The 17,380-nt window shown below is 40.5% G+C and overlaps 1 protein-coding gene across 1 annotated transcript in view; it reads right to left on the minus strand.

Moving 5' to 3' along the window:
* Positions 1-1,589: 1,589 nt before the first annotated feature.
* Positions 1,590-17,380, minus strand: part of DEPTOR (DEP domain containing MTOR interacting protein) — a 135,711-nt gene continuing 119,920 nt past the window's right edge. The window contains exon 10 of the mRNA XM_048841560.2: positions 1,590-13,098. Coding sequence (XP_048697517.2) covers positions 12,970-13,098 — 129 coding nt within the window. The 3' untranslated portion in view covers positions 1,590-12,969. The remainder of the gene's footprint in view (positions 13,099-17,380) is intronic.

The raw sequence follows: 17,380 nt of genomic DNA on the forward strand, positions 1-17,380 counted from the left end.
ATGTGGGTCTGGTTAAATTTGGAGGGTTGGCTCAGTCTTTTGGGGTCACAGCTGGTCCTGATCCTAGTCTCTGCCTCTCTGCCTGACTAGAAAGTCTAGTATAAATAATGACTCTATAAATAAAATGTATTAAATTTTTCATATTTTTAAAATGTTTTAAATCCGCCCCAATTTCATACAAAAATGTAATTCAAACCCTGGTAGTTCATATGAGAAATGTGAAGATAATGTGAAGGTTCCCTTTTAGTGTGGGAGCAGCACATGCCTGGTGTTTTGGCCAGCTTTGCCTTTTGTTAGCTGTTTTTACCCACTGTGTTTTATTTTGTATATTTTCTTTTATAATTTATCTTTTGTACACTCGTGCGTATTCTGTTTGCCTTAGCCACTCCATCTGCAACTTAAACTTGTAAACAGTGTAAATAAAACCTGTATAGCTGTGTGCTGTGTCAAAAACAACTCCTGTGTTGAGCTCCTGTCTGTTACAATTGTTCCTTATGGGGTCCCACAATTAGGTTTAGTGGTGGGCCCACAAAAAGCTAATCTGGCCCTGCTTCTGCAGATGGCTCCCATTTTGTCCCTTTCTACCTCTGACAGTGATGGCTGCTGCTGCTTCTCTTTCCTCTGCTCCTCTTATTGCTCCCTTGGGAGCAGCTGTCTACCTCCCTGGGAGCCCAGGGGTAAAACTAGTAGTAATGCACCAACTTTTTAAAAAAAAGAAAAATAAATTAGGAAAAATCTGCTGACAAGAGACGGTTCCACAGCCGGACAGAACTCATGAAAGAAGGGACGACAGCCCCATTTTTTGGCATATTTAAAAATGGACTGCACATAGCTGTGGTCAGAGTGGTACAGCATAATTCTGCAATGCTCTTCTGGAGGATAGACTAGATGACCAGACAGGTCTTTTTTCATCTATTCTATTGGATAAACACATTAGCTAGATGTTTCCAATAAAACTATCAGCAGCAAAACAATTTAACCATGCTGGAATTAAATTGGAATAATTAGGTCTCTGAGTTAATATTAAAATTAGATGCATGGAGGAAGTTAGCACTTCTGTGATGTTGGTTTCAGGCTATCTGCAGACTGAGGAAGCTGGCACTACATTGGGTCACACTCAGCAGGTCATCTTTACAATTTACAAAACATAGAGAGTTATTCAGAACACCGATAACCAGTAGAAATTAGACATCAGTCAGCCTCAAAAAATGTGGGCAATTCGCCTTTACTTATGACAACATATATTATTGTCATTGCTGTATAGTAATGTTTAGTAAGATAGCTTGTGAGCTTGGGCCACTCACATTTTTCGTACAAGTCTTCCAGTGAGAGTTAAGGAAAATATTTTCTGTGCCTTCATCTTCCCCCCCCCCCCCCAAAAAAAAAAGAAAAAAAAATCCCAGCAAAGACAGAAGAGAGAAATAGTGTCTCCAGCCAATTAGGTCATGAAATCAACTGGATTTTATATTCACATGGAGTCTGAGACTGACCATAGACTGCTGCCACAAGGCAGGCAAAACAACAACTCTTTGATAAGAGGCTCCATAAGAAGCATGCATGAAATACAACAACCACGGAAGCACATAGAGTAATGCTGAATAAAGCAGTGAAAGCTTTTTAATGCAGATTTTACTAGCAAACTGGTATTACACATTATAACTCAAGAGCATCATTTTAAAAATGGCACTTTAGTCACATTAGAGATTAGAAGCTTTGTTATTTAAATGGAAGAAAAGTACAATTTTTTTTCTTTGTTTTTGGTTTGTTTTTTAATTTTTTCTACAATATCTGGTAGATGAGCAGGAAAAAAAAGCCTAAACACTTTACCCTTAAATTCAGGTGAGCCGGTGAGCTGATGATTCTAGAGACACAAACCAGTCAAAGAAGAAAACATTAAAAATGATATAACTGCCATAAACCTATTCTGCATATTTGCCTACTAGAACAGTTTCATTCTGCAATGTTTAAAATAGGTTTCAGACAATTTTATCCCATTTAGAGAAATACTTTGGGTGTAAAGCAGTAGGGATGCTGGTACATTTAACAAAACACAGCTAGTTTGGGGGCTGATCCTGCAAGCTGCTAAGCACCCCTTGTGAGCTGAGGCCATTCAGCTCTTCACGGGATCTGCTCTGCATCATGCCGAGCTATGTTCTGGCTAACAATAACGAAGGGCCCTTCAGCTTCCATTGAAATCAACAGCAACACTCCGTTGACTGTACTGGGAGTCGAATCAGTCCCTCTATTTGTGTGAGGATTTGCCCTTATTCTAATATACTAAAACATTGTAAAAGCTCAATATTTCTGACTTTTTAGATTTGAAAAAGCAGTTTTAAATATACCATAACATAAATGAAAGAGATTTTGTAAAGTGAATAGTCTGTAGCTCTATGATTTTAGAAAACAACAACCCTGCTTCACAGAACCAAAGTATAACTTTTGCTATACTCTCATCTAGATACTATCAAGTAAGCATAATAGGACAAAAATTTGGCCTACTGTACCATAAAACTTTCCCTCTGGATTCTATATTCTTGTTGATTTATATTTACAACCCCCAACAGAATTTTTAAAACAAGTTTGCCAAATCACAGTAAGCTTGTACAGAAGGTTTGGCTTGTGTTTGCTGTTTATTTTCAGCAGCAGTGAACTAGTACTGGGCATAATAATGCAGTTTTTACTTGGACAAAACTCCACTGGGAAGACTCATTGGGAGTTTTGCCCAAGAAAAGACAGCAGGGTGAGACCCCTTATTCTCAAAGTCATGCTGGGATAAACAGGAAAGTAAACAAGAGTTCTGTTAATCTCAACCTCCGTACAAAACAGGATGGAAATGCCCATGGTTCCTAAATGGAACAGAATGAAATGGGGGAGAAAACTACTTTGTTTATAAGCGAGTATTACAAAAGCAAAGAGGGAGAGGAAAAAATTAACTCTAAAGACTAACTTCTGCAATCACTCTTCTGCAGCCCCACTCGGTTCAGCAATGCTGCATTGTAGTGCTTTGGAGCATCCCTATGGCTCATAATTTACTGCAGTTAGAACTCAGGTGCTGAGGCTGTGCTCCAGCAAGGATGAGAGAGAGCAAGACCTTTAACTGATGGTTTAACAATATTGTGCAACAAAACATGAGGGAACAGACCTAAGAATTTATGTATGTTTCGGTTGCCTAGGTTTTTTGGGCTCTTTTCCATGCACCTAATGGACTGGAAAAGAGGAACAAACTTTTTTGACCTCTCACATTACAGATGACCACACAAAACCTATGTGTGACCTACAGCTCATATGACATTTTGAGATCAGGTGTTAAGTGGGTGCACTACTCTCTTACAGCAGGGATCAATGTGCTGCTATATTATAATACACAGGTTCAATTTTATTCTCCTATCTAGGTTTCAGGTTTTATATTATGCATATGACACATCATTCGATAGCTGTTTACATGACATTTCAGCAGCAATCATAGGTTAATGGCCATTCTTTAATTTTACTCACAATGAAGAGTCAGTCAAAAACCAGAACACTGAATGTCAGAGAAGCCAGACAATACTAACAGCTTCAAGCACTCATTTTAAGGCTGGAACCAGAAGGTACGAATTATGGACTAAATAAGTTTTCTACTATTAGGCAAAGAGAGGGGTGAAGGGAGAGAAAAGCCTGTTAAATGTGTCCATAAAGCTTTGTAAGGAGAAGAACACAGGCTTCCCTGCATACTTTCCCTGTCCCCAACACCATGGAAAGCCCCTCTGCATGAACCCTTCTGAGATGATCATTCTTGAGCATGTTGTAATAATAAACAAAGAGACGAGGGTCCAATCAAATATAAATTGTGTACACAACCATGGTGATTTCACAATACAAAGATAAATCAGCGAAGAGCTATTGTACAGTATATTAGCGAGAACTACAGTGACGTGGAGATAAAGAAGTCATGGTAAGTATGATATTATAAGAATGTTACACTACCGCTTACAGTACAGAGTACGTGATCATTTTCCAATGTACCTGCCCAAAAGTTACTCATCTAAATTGATATTGAGGTACATAACAAATTAGCCTGGTTTTCAGAGGTGCTGAGCCCTCTCTGCTCCCATTGACAATATGGGTTTAGGTATATAACTTAGATAACTTTACCTATGCTTTACAGGATACTCAATTTGGGGTGGATATTTTTTTCTAACCTAAAAATGTTCTTTAAATATTATTAAAGAATTACAAATATAATTGTTACCTATTTAAATTTAACACAAAAAAGTCTTGTGTTATAATCTGATTTTGAGGTAAATTAAGTGCTATGAAACTCTTAAATGTGCCTTTGCATTAGTGGCTCAGCCTAAAACAATGTATAAAATAATTTATAAAGCTTTCTTTTCATTTACAAAATTTTTATAAAAGTCATTTCATATTTAAATTCATTTCTCTGTAATATATTCTAGATTTCTCTTATGTATTATACATTTTATTTGAACATTGTCCATGTACAGGAAAAAAAAGGACTGTATTTGTAATTTCACTGTTTTTAAAGCATCCTACGAAATATAAGATATGTCACACGCTAGGTGAAGAAAGATTGTTCCACTTTTAAACAATTATAGTAATATTCATGATATTTTGGTGGCTCTGATTATTATAAAAAGACAGGATATCACCATATTGAGAAAGAGGTGTGGTCCAGTCTTAAGCATTTGACTGGGAGGAAGGAATTCCCAAGCTTTCTCCCTCTGTGGCCATGGGCAAATCATTTAACTTCTCTGCCTCAGTTTCTCCACTTCTTACTTAATTCTTACTTAATTCTCCACTTCTTACTTAATTAGTTTCTCCACTTCTTACTTAATTCTTACTTAATTCTTACTTAGCAAGGATGCCTTTTAAAATGTCAGCATTCACCCACATGGTTTTATCTAAGATTATTACAGCATTTCTATAATTAGAATAATTCCTACTTGATCTATGGCAAAAGGAACCTCCATACACAGATTCCTATGTGGATAGAGAAGGAGGTCAGCCACCATTCCACTCTCCCCTTAAACATCAAATTGCTTTCTTTGGGTCCAGGAATCTGTACCAGTGAATGGGAAGAATCTCTACTAGTGAAACCTTGAAGGTATGTTTCCATGGAAAAAGAGGTGATAGGATGGACCCATTAGTATCTCGGTTGTCCCTGTGATATAGCTCTACACAAGTGCTGACTCTTTTCAGTTCTGAGCACTGGACCTTTAACTTCTATGGGGCCCTAACACAGTTAAGGTCAGACTCAGATACACTTCTATGAACAGTGCTTTACTCCATGAGTGATCCCAATAAAGGGTTATTCAACACAAGTAAGCATATCAGAATCTGACCCTTTAAGTAACACCTACAAATTACACCTATTGTACTCAGAGAGAATGGAAGCATTGTCTGTATGGCAGCATATTGAATTGATGCTCCAATTAGCTCAACAACTATTTTAATAATTTGCCTAGCACACTATACAGATATTAACATTCCATCAAGACCTTCTCTAAAGGACCTGCTGAATGTATATGTACATACTAATTTTACACTTCTGTTCATCACAAGATCTTTGAGGTTTACTACACTCAGCCCTGGTCTGCACTACGGGGTTAGGTAGAATTTAGCCGCATTAGGTGGATTTTAAAAAGAATGCGACTACATAACCAACCCTGTTCCGTCGACCTAAAGGGCTCTTAAAATCGACTTCTGTACTCCTCCCTGGCGAGGGGAGTATCGCTAAAATCGACCTTGCTGGGTCAAATTTGGGGTAGTGCAGACGCAATTCGACGGTATTGGTCTCCAGGAGCTATCCCACAGTGCTCCAATGTGACCGCTCTGGACAGCACTTTGAACGCCGATGCACTAGCCTGATATACAATAGAAGCCCTGGGAAATTTTGAATTTCATTTCCTGTTTGGTCAGCATGGCGAGCTCAGCAGCACAGGTGACCATGCAGTCCCCCCAGAATCGCAAACAAGCTCCAGCATGGACCGAAAAGGAGACGCTGGATCTGATTGCTGTATAGGGAGAAGAATCTGTGCAGGCCAAACTCCGATCAAAAAGAAGAAATTCTAATATATATGCCAAAATCACACAGGGAATGGTGAAGAGAGGCTATAACAGGGACACACAGCAGTGCTATGTGAAAGTTAAGGAGCTCAGGCAAGCCTACCAAAAGACAAAGGAGGCAAATGGTCGCTGCGGGTCAGAGCCCCATACATGCCCCTTCTATGATCAGCTGCATGGCATTTTAGGTGGGGACCCTACCACTACCTCACCACTGTCCGTGGACACCTGCAAGGGGAGTCTCATGCAACAGGGAAGAGGATTTTGTGGATGAGGAAGAGGAGGAGGAGGAGGAGAATGTGCAGCAGGCAAGCAGTGAATCCGTTCTCCCTGGCAGCCAGGACCTTTTCATCACCCTGGAGCCAATACCCTCCCAAGGCGGGATCCCTGACCCTGAAGCTGGAGAAGGCACCTCTGGTGAGTGCACATTTGTAACTACAGCACAGGGTTTAAAAGCAACAGTGTTTAATGTTTGATTTGCCCTGAAGAATTGGGATGCATTTGTGGCCAGTACAGCTACTGGAAAAGTCTGTTAACATGTCTGGGGATGGAGCGGGAATCCTCCAGGGACCTCTCCGTGAAGCTTCCTGGAGGTACTCTGAAAGCCTTTGCAGAAGGTTTCTGGGGAGGGCTGCCTTATTTCGTCCTCCATGGTAGGACACTTTACCACGCCAAGCCAGTAGCAAGTAGTCTGGAATCACTGCAGCACAAAGGATGTCAGCAAATGGTCCTGGTCGCATTCAAGCAACATTCGGTCTTTACCTTTCTGTGTTAGCCTCAGGAGAGTGATATCATTCATGGCCACCTGGTTGAAATAGGGGAATTTTTGTAAGGGAGCAGTAAAAGGACCTCGTTCATGCTGGGTTGTTTGTGCTTGACTAAAAGGGATCATCCCAGAGAATAGCCATGCGGTGGGGTGGAGGGAGGTGTGTGCTGTGCATCCACCTGAAAACTGAAGCCCCTCCTTTTAAATGTGAAACCCAACCAGCATTGCTTGCTAGGGGAAAGGATGGCGCTGCAGTTTGAAACCATTCCCACATGTTATGATGGCGGAAGAAGCCAACCCTGCATACCAAAAGGCTTACCATGGCTGCCCGGAAACCGAATTCTGTTGCCCAGCTGTGTGTGATGTGTCACCATACTGGTAGGTGCTCAATATAAAAAGCAAAATGCTACGTTGTACCTAAAGCACATGTGCTGTGAATTGCTTGATTCACTGTGAAACAGTCTCCCTTTTGTTCCCAGAAGTGAATCAACTTAAATTTTACTCTCCCTTTTAATCTCCCTCCAGGTGCAAATGTTTCTATGCTCCCCCTATCATCTCCGTCCCTGAGGTTATCGCAGATTAGAAGGCGAAAAAAACCGCAGTCGCGATGACATGTTTTCCGAGCTCATGCAGTCCTCCCTCACTGATAGGGCACAGCTTAATGCATGGAGGCATTCAGTGGCAGAGGCCAGGAAAGCATTAAGTGAGCGCGAACAGCAGAGGCAGGAGGCGATGTTGAGGCTAATGGGGGAGCAAACGGACATGATGAAGCGTCTGGTGGAGCTGCAGGAAAGCCAATAAGAGCATAAACCCCCACTGCATCCATTGTATAACCACCTGTCCTCCTTCCCATGTTCCATAGCCTCCCCACCCAGACACCCAAGAATGTGCCGGGGGGAGGCTCCAGGCACCCAGCCACTCCACTCCAGAGGATGGCCCAAGCAACAGAAGGCTGTCATTCAGTTTTGATTTGTAGTGTGGCTACAATAAGCAATGTGGCCTTGTCCTTCCCTCCTCCCACACCCCACCCCACCTGGGCTACCTTGTCAGTTATCTCACTTTTTTTTTAATTAATTAAGAAATAATGCATGGTTTCAAAACAATAGTTACTTTATTTCCTTTGCCAGCTGTGATCGAAGGCGGGAGGGTGGTTGGCTTACAGGGAATTAAAATCAAAAAAGGGGGCAGGTTTGCAGCAAGGAGAAACCCATACAGCTGTTACACTGTAGCCTGGTCAGTCATGAAACTGGTTATCAAAGCCACTCTGATGATCAGGGCGCCTAGCTGTGCTCTTCTAACGGCCCTGGTGTCTGGCTGCTCAAAATCGGCCGCCAGGCGATTTGTCTCAACCTCCCACCCTGCCATAAACATCTCCCCCTTACTCTTACAGATATTATGGAGCGCACAGCAAGCAGCTATAACAATGGGAATGCTGGTTGCGCTGAGGTCTAACCTAGTCAGCAAACAGCACCAGCAAGCTTTTAAACATCCAAAGGCATATTCTACCACCATTCTGCACTTGCTCAGCCTATAGTTGAACTGCTCCTTACTACTGTCCAGGGTGCCTCTGCATGGCTTCATGAACCATGGGAGCAAGGGGTAGGCTGGGACCCCAAGGATAACTATTGGCATTTCAACATCCCCAACGGTAATTTTCTGGTCTGGGAAGCAAGTCCCTTCTTGTAACTGCTTGAAGACCCGAGTTCCTAAAGATGTGAGTGTCATGCAACTTTCCCGGCCATCCCACGTTGATGTCGGTGAAACGTCCCTTGTGATCCACCAGTGCTTGCAGCACCATTGAGAAGTACCCCTTGCGGTTTATATACTGGTTGACAAGGTGGTCCGGTGCCAAGATACGGATATGTGTTCCGTCTATCATCCCACCACAGTTAGGGAACCCCATTGCAGCAAAGACATCCAGTATGACCTGCACATTTCCCAGAGTCACTACCCTTGATAGCAGAACGTCAGTGATTGCATTGGCTACTTGGATCACAGCAGTCCCCACAGTAGACCTGTCCACTCCAAACTGATTCCCGACTGACCAGTAGCAGTTAGGCACTGCAAGCTTCCACAGGGCTATAGCCACTCGCTTCTCGACTGTCAGGGCAGCTCTCATCTTTGTGTTCCTGCTCTTCAGGGCAGGGGAAAGCAACTCACAAAGTTCAAGGAAAGTGGCCTTACGCATGTGAAAGTTTCGCAGCCGCTGTGAATCATCCCATACCTGCAACACTATGCGGTCCCACCAGTCTGTGCTTGTTTGCCAGGCCCAGAATCTGCATTCCACTGTATCAACCAGCCCCACTGCCGCCATGATGTCCCAACTGCCACAGCCCATGCTTTCAGGAACGTCTGTGTCCATGTCTTCATCACAATCGTCCTCATGCTGGCGTCTCTTAGCCCGGTTCTGCACATATTCCAGAATAATGCGCGAGGTGTTTACAATGCTCAGAACAGCAGCGGTGAGCTGAGCGGGCTCCATGCTTGCTGTGGTATGGTGTCTGCATGGGTAACCCAGAAAAAAAAGCGCGAAACGATTGTCTGCGTTGCTTTCATGGAGGGAGGGAGGGATGACTGACGACATGTACCCAAAACCACCCTCAACAATGTTTTTGCCCCATCAGGCATTGGGAGCTTAACCCGGAATTCCAATGGGCAGTGGAGACTGCAGGAACTGTGGGATAGCTACGCACAGTGCACTGCTCTGTAAGTTGACGCTAGCCACGGTAGTGAGGATACACTCCGCCAACTTAATGCGCTTAGTGGGGACATACACAATTGACTGTATAAAATCGATTTCTAAAGATCAACTTCTATAAAATTGACCTAACTTTGTACTGTAGCAATACCGTAAATTGCACAAGATTTATAAGACCTTCATTTTAGCTCGTTGGGCAAATTTGTGTTTGCATGAGATATCTCAGTATTTCACAGTAAGGCTTATGAAGTTTCCCTAGTAACTGACGATATTGAGCATCACTGCTGGATACAATGGGGCTGATCCTCAGCTGGCATAAATTGTCTGTGCTCCATTCCCTTCCATTGACTTCAATTGAGCTACAGCAGTTTATACCAAGTGACAATCTGCCCCTCTGTCTTTTCTATGTTAGTTGCTGTGGGCCAGACTGTGCTAGTCTTACTCATGTTTGCCAGTTCCATAATCCCATCAATTTCAATGATGTGTCACATGGAGAAAGGTTTTATATAATGGGTGAAATCCTGGCCCACTGAAGTCAATGTGAGTTTGCCATTGACTTCAATGGGGCCAGGATGTCACTCAGTGTAAGTCTTTTTCTTAAAGTATGCGCAATTGCGCAACGTGTCTCAGGTGGCACGTGACCAGGATTCATCACCGAATTTGGTCCGCTGGTTGGATCATTAGCTTCCTCAGCACAGGCCAGGTACTGACGGGGAGTGCGATGTGAAACACATCACAGTGTGAAGCTAGATCACATTCTAATCTGAGATGATACATATCACAGTTATGATTTTAAAAATCTCACAAATAACTTTAAGAAATTGCACAGCTCAAATATGTAGATAATTTTAAACATCTCAGCAACAAAGAAGAGGGAAAGAAGTTATTCAAATCTGGATCACAAATCAAGCTAAGAAAACAATATGGAGATTGCCATGAAATGGCAGGCAAGTAAGGGCATTCAAATTGCAACAGAAACGAATGTATCTCATGAATCAAAATGCCGTATTCTATAATGATATGCACAAAGCTCCCCTTCTTCCCCACTGCATTCACTTCTTGCTAAGGTCTCAAGAGCTCTCTGTATTTCATTATGAAACTAAATTCTGAACCAGTTTCATAATTGCCTGGAGGATACAGGGAAGTGGTAGCAACATATTAACTACATCAAGAGACATAAAATACAAGTCCCATGCTGATATTAACAAAATGCTAGTCATTGTCTGTAAAAGAACCCTTTGTATTTTAATAGTTAACCCATCCTAATATTTAGAAGTTAGATTTAAAGAGAAGTAAAGGATATAACAAATTAGAAGTATTTGGGGAAGCATTACCCTTCCTATATACACTGAATCGCAGCTATTATAGCACACTAGCAATTTCTCTGGGACTTTATCTTACTCCTTTTAATCAAGTTCATCTGAAGCTGACCAAAGCCCTAAATGCTCTCTACATTAATGCCATATCACATAACATTATGCAGTATGGAAATTTTAGTATGTTTGAACCCTTTTGCAGCAACCTATTTATTTTAGTTGCACTTAGCATTATGGAACTACCAATACATTAGTGAGGTCTGCTGGGGGTGCTAGATGTGTACAAGCATTCTTCAGCTATGTTAATATAAGGGATAAGCAACTGTGATACAAAGTGACACATTAAAAGAATTCCCCCCTCCCCGCCCCAAAAAGGCTTTTATACAGGGTTAGTATAGCGATAGTATTCTCAGCTGCATTTAAGATCTTCTTGCACTGGTAAACATGAAGGAATTATGAGGAATTTTTATTGTAAGTCATAAAATACAGTTTTTTGGCCATGCTTAGAAAATAAGCAAACATACAATTTCACTTTTGACGTTGCAAGCTCATATAATCTCGAAGTCTTACCACTCCTTTGATCAAGCCTGTGCAAATATCTGAGTGAGTGAAAATCATACTGCAAGAAGAATGTGTGATGAGGCCAATTCCTTAATATAAACATAGTCAACGCTCTTAGTAGGGAAAAATACCAAAAATAGGTAGTTAATTCTTTTGGGTATTCTCGCACTGAAGGTCAAGCATTCATTTTTTTAATTTAAAAAGTATTACTGTATATAAACTGAACAGTACCAGAATGCCTACAATCTATAGATATACATATTTATGTTTTGTGAACAAGACTGTATACATTCAATTAATCTCAGTTTGAGAGACCTATGGCACGCCAGATATCATAGAGCTGAGAAGCAATTTAGATTCAGTAAAGTATATCATTCAACTATACATTTTAAAAATATTTTTTCACAAGTTCATCAACAAAAATTCCTGCTTGGTTTTAAAATGAGGAAGAGTCAGTTAAATACAACATGTTATTAATGCATCAGATGTAAATTATGTGATGCATCTGTAGTTTTCAAGCATTTAATGGTTTGAAAATGCTGATAATCAAAGACACATTCAAGTGCATTGCTTCAATTTGAAGTGTACTGTACCATATCCAAGCTACTAAATATTTCAATGCTAATGCTAACATTGTGATTCTCTGACTTCGGCTCTCTAACATGTTATCATTCTTCTGATATCAGGGATATCCAGGCTTTGTGGAAAGAACCACATCGACAAGTTACCAGGAGACTAAGAGCCACATGTAGTTTAGACAGAAGATATATAGACCCAAAATTTTCAAACTTGGGCTCCTAAATCTGTACTTAGACATCTAGATAAGAGGTCTGGTTTTCAAAGGCCATATTTTCAAAATGAAAAATTAATGCACACCTCCATAACATTTGTGTGTTCTTGTATTTTCCTTCGTAGAACAATTGCTGCAGGTTTTTATAGGGCTACCCAGCTCTGGAAACTCAGTGCATTCCACAGAAAGGCACACACTTTTTTTCATATCTACGAATTTTAATGTTGTCTGCTACTTGTTTGAATTCCCTGACAATAAACACCTGAAGTTGATCACCTTTCTCTTTGCTCTATGATCAGAGAGAGGGAGCAGAAGCAGGCAGCTGCTCTCCTGGGGCCGCACTTTGGACACATCTGTATTACACGGAGGGGAGTACACTAACATTCATATGCCATGCCAACCATATTGAAAGTCCTTACCAAACATTCCTCTTTTCAAGTATTGTGATCACATGGTTGAATGGCAAGGGAAGTTACTTGCAGCCTTTTAAGCAGGATACCATCCCAACAGATACAGCTGGATTGACAACTAAAGACCTGGTCCTTGTCTTCAGCAGAACAGTTTGCAGGATCAGGTCCTAAATGATAACATGATGGTATATACTGTTCACTTCTTAGCATATGAATCACAGCTACGATTGTTAAACTGAAGGGGAAAGCACCTGAAAGACAAAATAATCTAGTTAGACAAGGCAAGGTTTCGCCCCCTTGTGTTGTTTGGCTTTGCACTGATTCTTCTATTTCTATTCACAGCTTCCAGCGAGGAAATTTCCTTCTCAGGAGTCTAATTCCTCCATCACTTCCATGACAATAGTTCGAGGGCCAGTCAGAATGAGATTGCTCACTGTCCTGTAGTCCACATGGAGAACATTGAGTCCATTCACAGAAACCACAAACTGACAGACCTACAGAGAAAAAAAGGGGTGTATTACAATTGCGGTGGACTTAGGCTTCTCTTTGTGGTAGCAGATGCTACAATATTGACACTGTATTCTACTCAATTGGTTCATTTCTCCAGTGGGTAAAATTCATACATTTTTTCACATCTGCTGATACCCTGCCAATAAATAAAGAGTAAATAAATGAAAAATAAAATGATAATAATACCTCACTGAAAGAGTTCAAATATACCAATATGCAAGGAGTTAATTCCCCTTTTAACTCACTTGCTTCTTATGTCTGAAAAGATGAAAAGGGATAGGTAATGAGGCAGGCGCCTGACTGACTATTCAACCAGATGCTAAGTACCTAAGAACCCGATCTAAAACTCATTGAGTCTTTCCATTGACTTCTGTGGGCATTAGATCAGGCCCTACACTGGAAAGTCAAAGAAGAAATAACAGAGGATAGCAGCAATCAGCTCAATTCCGATAACTATGGAGACTCAGGCATTTAGACACTATGGTGTTGGATACTGAACTTTACCAGAACCAGCCAAGGCAAACCAGAATGATAAGACTGTTATGCTTATGCTTCTCCCTCCCTGGGCCTTTTTATCCATAGGAATAATTTTTTTTTGTATGAAAACAGACAAGAGTTATATTTGGCACACATAAGAGTTCTATAGTTTTGAAGGATTCCACCACTTAAAGGTTAATTTCCAATTATAGATGTCAGGAATATCACTGGAAACGGCAGGATCTTTCAAAAATGTGGAATTTTTAACTACTCCTATCATTCAATTTTTCATATAATACCATGATTCACATGGTGCTTTACAAATCTATAGGACAATAAGACTCTGAACCCAAGCAGTTTACAGGCTAAAGCCCTGATTAGTGCTGTTGAAATCAATAGCACTAATAGTAGTCAAATTAAACACATGCATACATGTTTGCCTACGGGCATAGAATCAGGGCCTAAAAGTGAAATCCTAATCCCACTGAAGTCAATGGCAAGGATTTCACTCTAAGAGACCAATTCTGTGAGATGCTAAGTACCTATTATCAATGAGAGTTAAAGTCACTTAGCACTAGCGTTAGTCAGAAAGTGCCAGTTATTTATTTTTTTTGCAGGAAATTTTTAGAAAAACTCTTTTTTTTTTTAAATTCCCTGAAAACATTTTTCAGATTTTCATCGAAAAGCTGACCAATTTGAGGAAGTGAAACGTTTTCAGTTATAAATTTATTTATTTTTGGTTTTTTAATCAAACAAAATGAAAATTTTCAATGAAAAATGGCCACTGTCAAACAATGTTCGGATGCAAAATATCTGACCAGATGTAGTTAACACTTAAAAGAGCCAGACAGAATCACCCAGAAAGGAGGAGGCCATGCCATTCATGCATGCTAAAAAGGCCAGAACTGTGGATTGGAAGAAAAAGACAATGTTATTCATTCCGCAGAGAAATGCAGCCACCTCTGAGTCTACTCAAAGTATTTTATAAAGTCATAATGTTTATAGTTTTTGTATCAATGTTTTTTAAAGGTATTGCATTACGGTTTGTTTGTTTTTTTACTGTAAGTAAAATAATTGTCACAGGAATGTCTCAGGAAAAGGATACTTTCATCGCGAATTTACCTTATTCATAACTGATAATGAGTGCACATTAAACCCACTTTAACTGTGAAAGATGTTTATATTGTAATCTGTTGTGGTTTAGGGAGGCAATGTGATATAATAATTAGAACAGAGAACTGGGAAATAGGGTACCTCATTTATATTACTGTTTCTGCCACTGATTCTTTGTGACTTTAGCTAAGTCACTTAACTTCTGTGCCTCAATATCCCTTTCAGCAAAATGAGTATCTCATGGGGCTGTTGTTTTGTACAGTATTTTTATATTTTATATTATTTACTGAAAGGTTCTATAAAAATCCAAAGTATTAATAAAAAAGAACAGGAGTACTTGTGGCAACCTTAGAGACGAACAAATTTATGCGAACATAAGCTTTCATGGGCTACAGTATTAATGTATTAATGTGGCTCTCAAATCTTATGAACAGTATGGCCTCTGTGATTTCATCTTAGGGTGACCAGACAGCAAGTGTGAAAAATCGGGACAGGGGGTGGGGGTTGTCATAAATATAAAGGGAAGGGTAACCACCTTTCTGTATACAGAACTATAAAATCCCTCCTGGCCAGAGGCAAAACCCTTTCACCTGTAAAGGGTTAAGAAGCTAAGATAACCTCGCTGGCACCTGACCAAAATGACCAATGAGGAGACAAGATACTTTCAAAGCTGGAGGTGGGAGGAACAAGGGATCTGTCTGTCTGTGTGTTGCTTTTGCCGGGCACAGAACAGGAATGGAGTATTAGAACTTGTTAGTAAGTAATCCAGCTAGAAATGTGTTAGATTTCCTTTTGTTTAAATGGCTGGTAAATAAGCTGTGCTGAATGGAATGTATATTCCTGTTTTTGTGTCTTTTTATAACTTAAGGTTTTGCCTAGGGGGATTCTCTATGTTTTGAATCTGAGTACCCTGTAAGGTATTTACCATCCTGATTTTACAGAGGTGATTCTTTTACTTTTTCGATAATTAAAATTCTTCTTTTAAGATCCTGATTGCTTTTTCATTGTTCTTAAGATCCAAGGGTTTGGGTCTGTGTTCACCTATGCAAATTGGTGAGGATTTTTATCAAGCCTTCCCCAGGAAAGGGGGTATAGGGTTTGGGGGAATATTTGGGGAGGAAGACGTCTCCAAGTGGGTTCTTTCCCTGTTCTTTGTTTAACATGCTTGGTGGTGGTAGCATAGGGTTCAAGGACAAGGCAAAGTTTGTACCTTGAGGAAGTTTTTAACCTAAGTTGGTAAGAATAAGCTTAGGGGGTCTTTCATACAGGTCCCCATATCTGTACCCTAGAGTTCAGAGTGGAGAAGAAACCTTGACAGGGGTAATAAGAACCTATATAAATCAGGACTGTCCCTATAAATTATGAATTCTAGTCACCCTATTTCATCTTCACTCTTCAGACCCTGTGTGCCATTACAGGAACCTGCAGCAGACATCTCTAACGTCAGGCTAGATCTCTCTCCCTATCTCACCCCCCGCAAACTCCAGTGCATTCCAGGATGTGGACACCTGGAATTCAGCCTTGCTGGTAGCCTGGACAGTCAGCAAAGTGGGATGATGATTCTACTGGACTTTTGATGATAATATGCCTAGACAGTATGTGCTTTGTCAAGAAGTCACAAGATGGACAAGACCACTGCCTTCATTTTTTATTAAAGAAACAAAGGGGAGGGGGAGAAAGCCCCTGGGGGGGGGGAACCGAACCATTTTAAACAAGGGAGCTATTATTCTGCTGTCATCCAGTTTCTAAAAAATATTGTTGTTCAATTTCTGAAATGTTGACTGAAATATTGCATGACAGTTGCTGACAAGGGGCTTAACAAACGGGCTAGCACGTTGCTTGCTAGATTTCTCACTTGCCATATTAGGCCTGGTGAACACAAAGATCTTGTACCAGTATAACTATGGCAGTTAGGATTGTGATTTTAACCAAAATAATAACAGTACAACCTCTAATGTGCATGCAGACATACCAGTATAAAGGTGCCTTATACTCATATAGTTTATTTCCTTTCCCATATGGGAATAAGCTACAACTGGTATAAGCACATTTATATTGGTATAACTGCATCCACATCAGGGAGTTGTGCGACTTTGACTATACCAGCATAGGACTGCACAGAACCACATAGTTAAAGTGGTCTACACAAACATTTAATTTATGGCAATCTACTTTGCACTAGCCTGCTGAGTACTGACTGTCCCTGCAGACCCTGATGACATGCACTAACAGTTCATTAGTGTGCATTAATCTAGTCCCAATTCAAATCAGGGTAGATCAAAGTGTGCTAACTAAGTGTTAGTGTGTGTCAACAGAGTTCACAGGACAGTTAGTGCATGGCAAGCTAGTTGAGGTACATTCATACCCCAAGTTGCCACAAACTAAAAGTTCATGTAGACAAGTCCTTATCAGTTTAAGAAACTTGGCTGAAAAGGGTAACGCATCAGCCCACCCAAAGCTATTTCTTAACTATCATTTAAAATGTTTACAATACAGATTTTGACTTTGTCTAAAGATGAAGTGATCTCTTTCTCAACCCCCCAAAGTATTTTCTAATGCCTTCTGCAGCTTTCCAAAACTGTATCGAGTTTCACTGGATTATAGTTCTGGCTTCAGTATAATAGTCCTGTTGATTTAAAACAGAGTTACAGCAAAAACATGGTCTCTTGTGGCTTA

Source organism: Caretta caretta, chromosome 2, assembly GCF_965140235.1.
Source record: "Caretta caretta isolate rCarCar2 chromosome 2, rCarCar1.hap1, whole genome shotgun sequence".
In the NCBI taxonomy this organism is placed as follows: Eukaryota; Metazoa; Chordata; order Testudines; family Cheloniidae; genus Caretta; species Caretta caretta.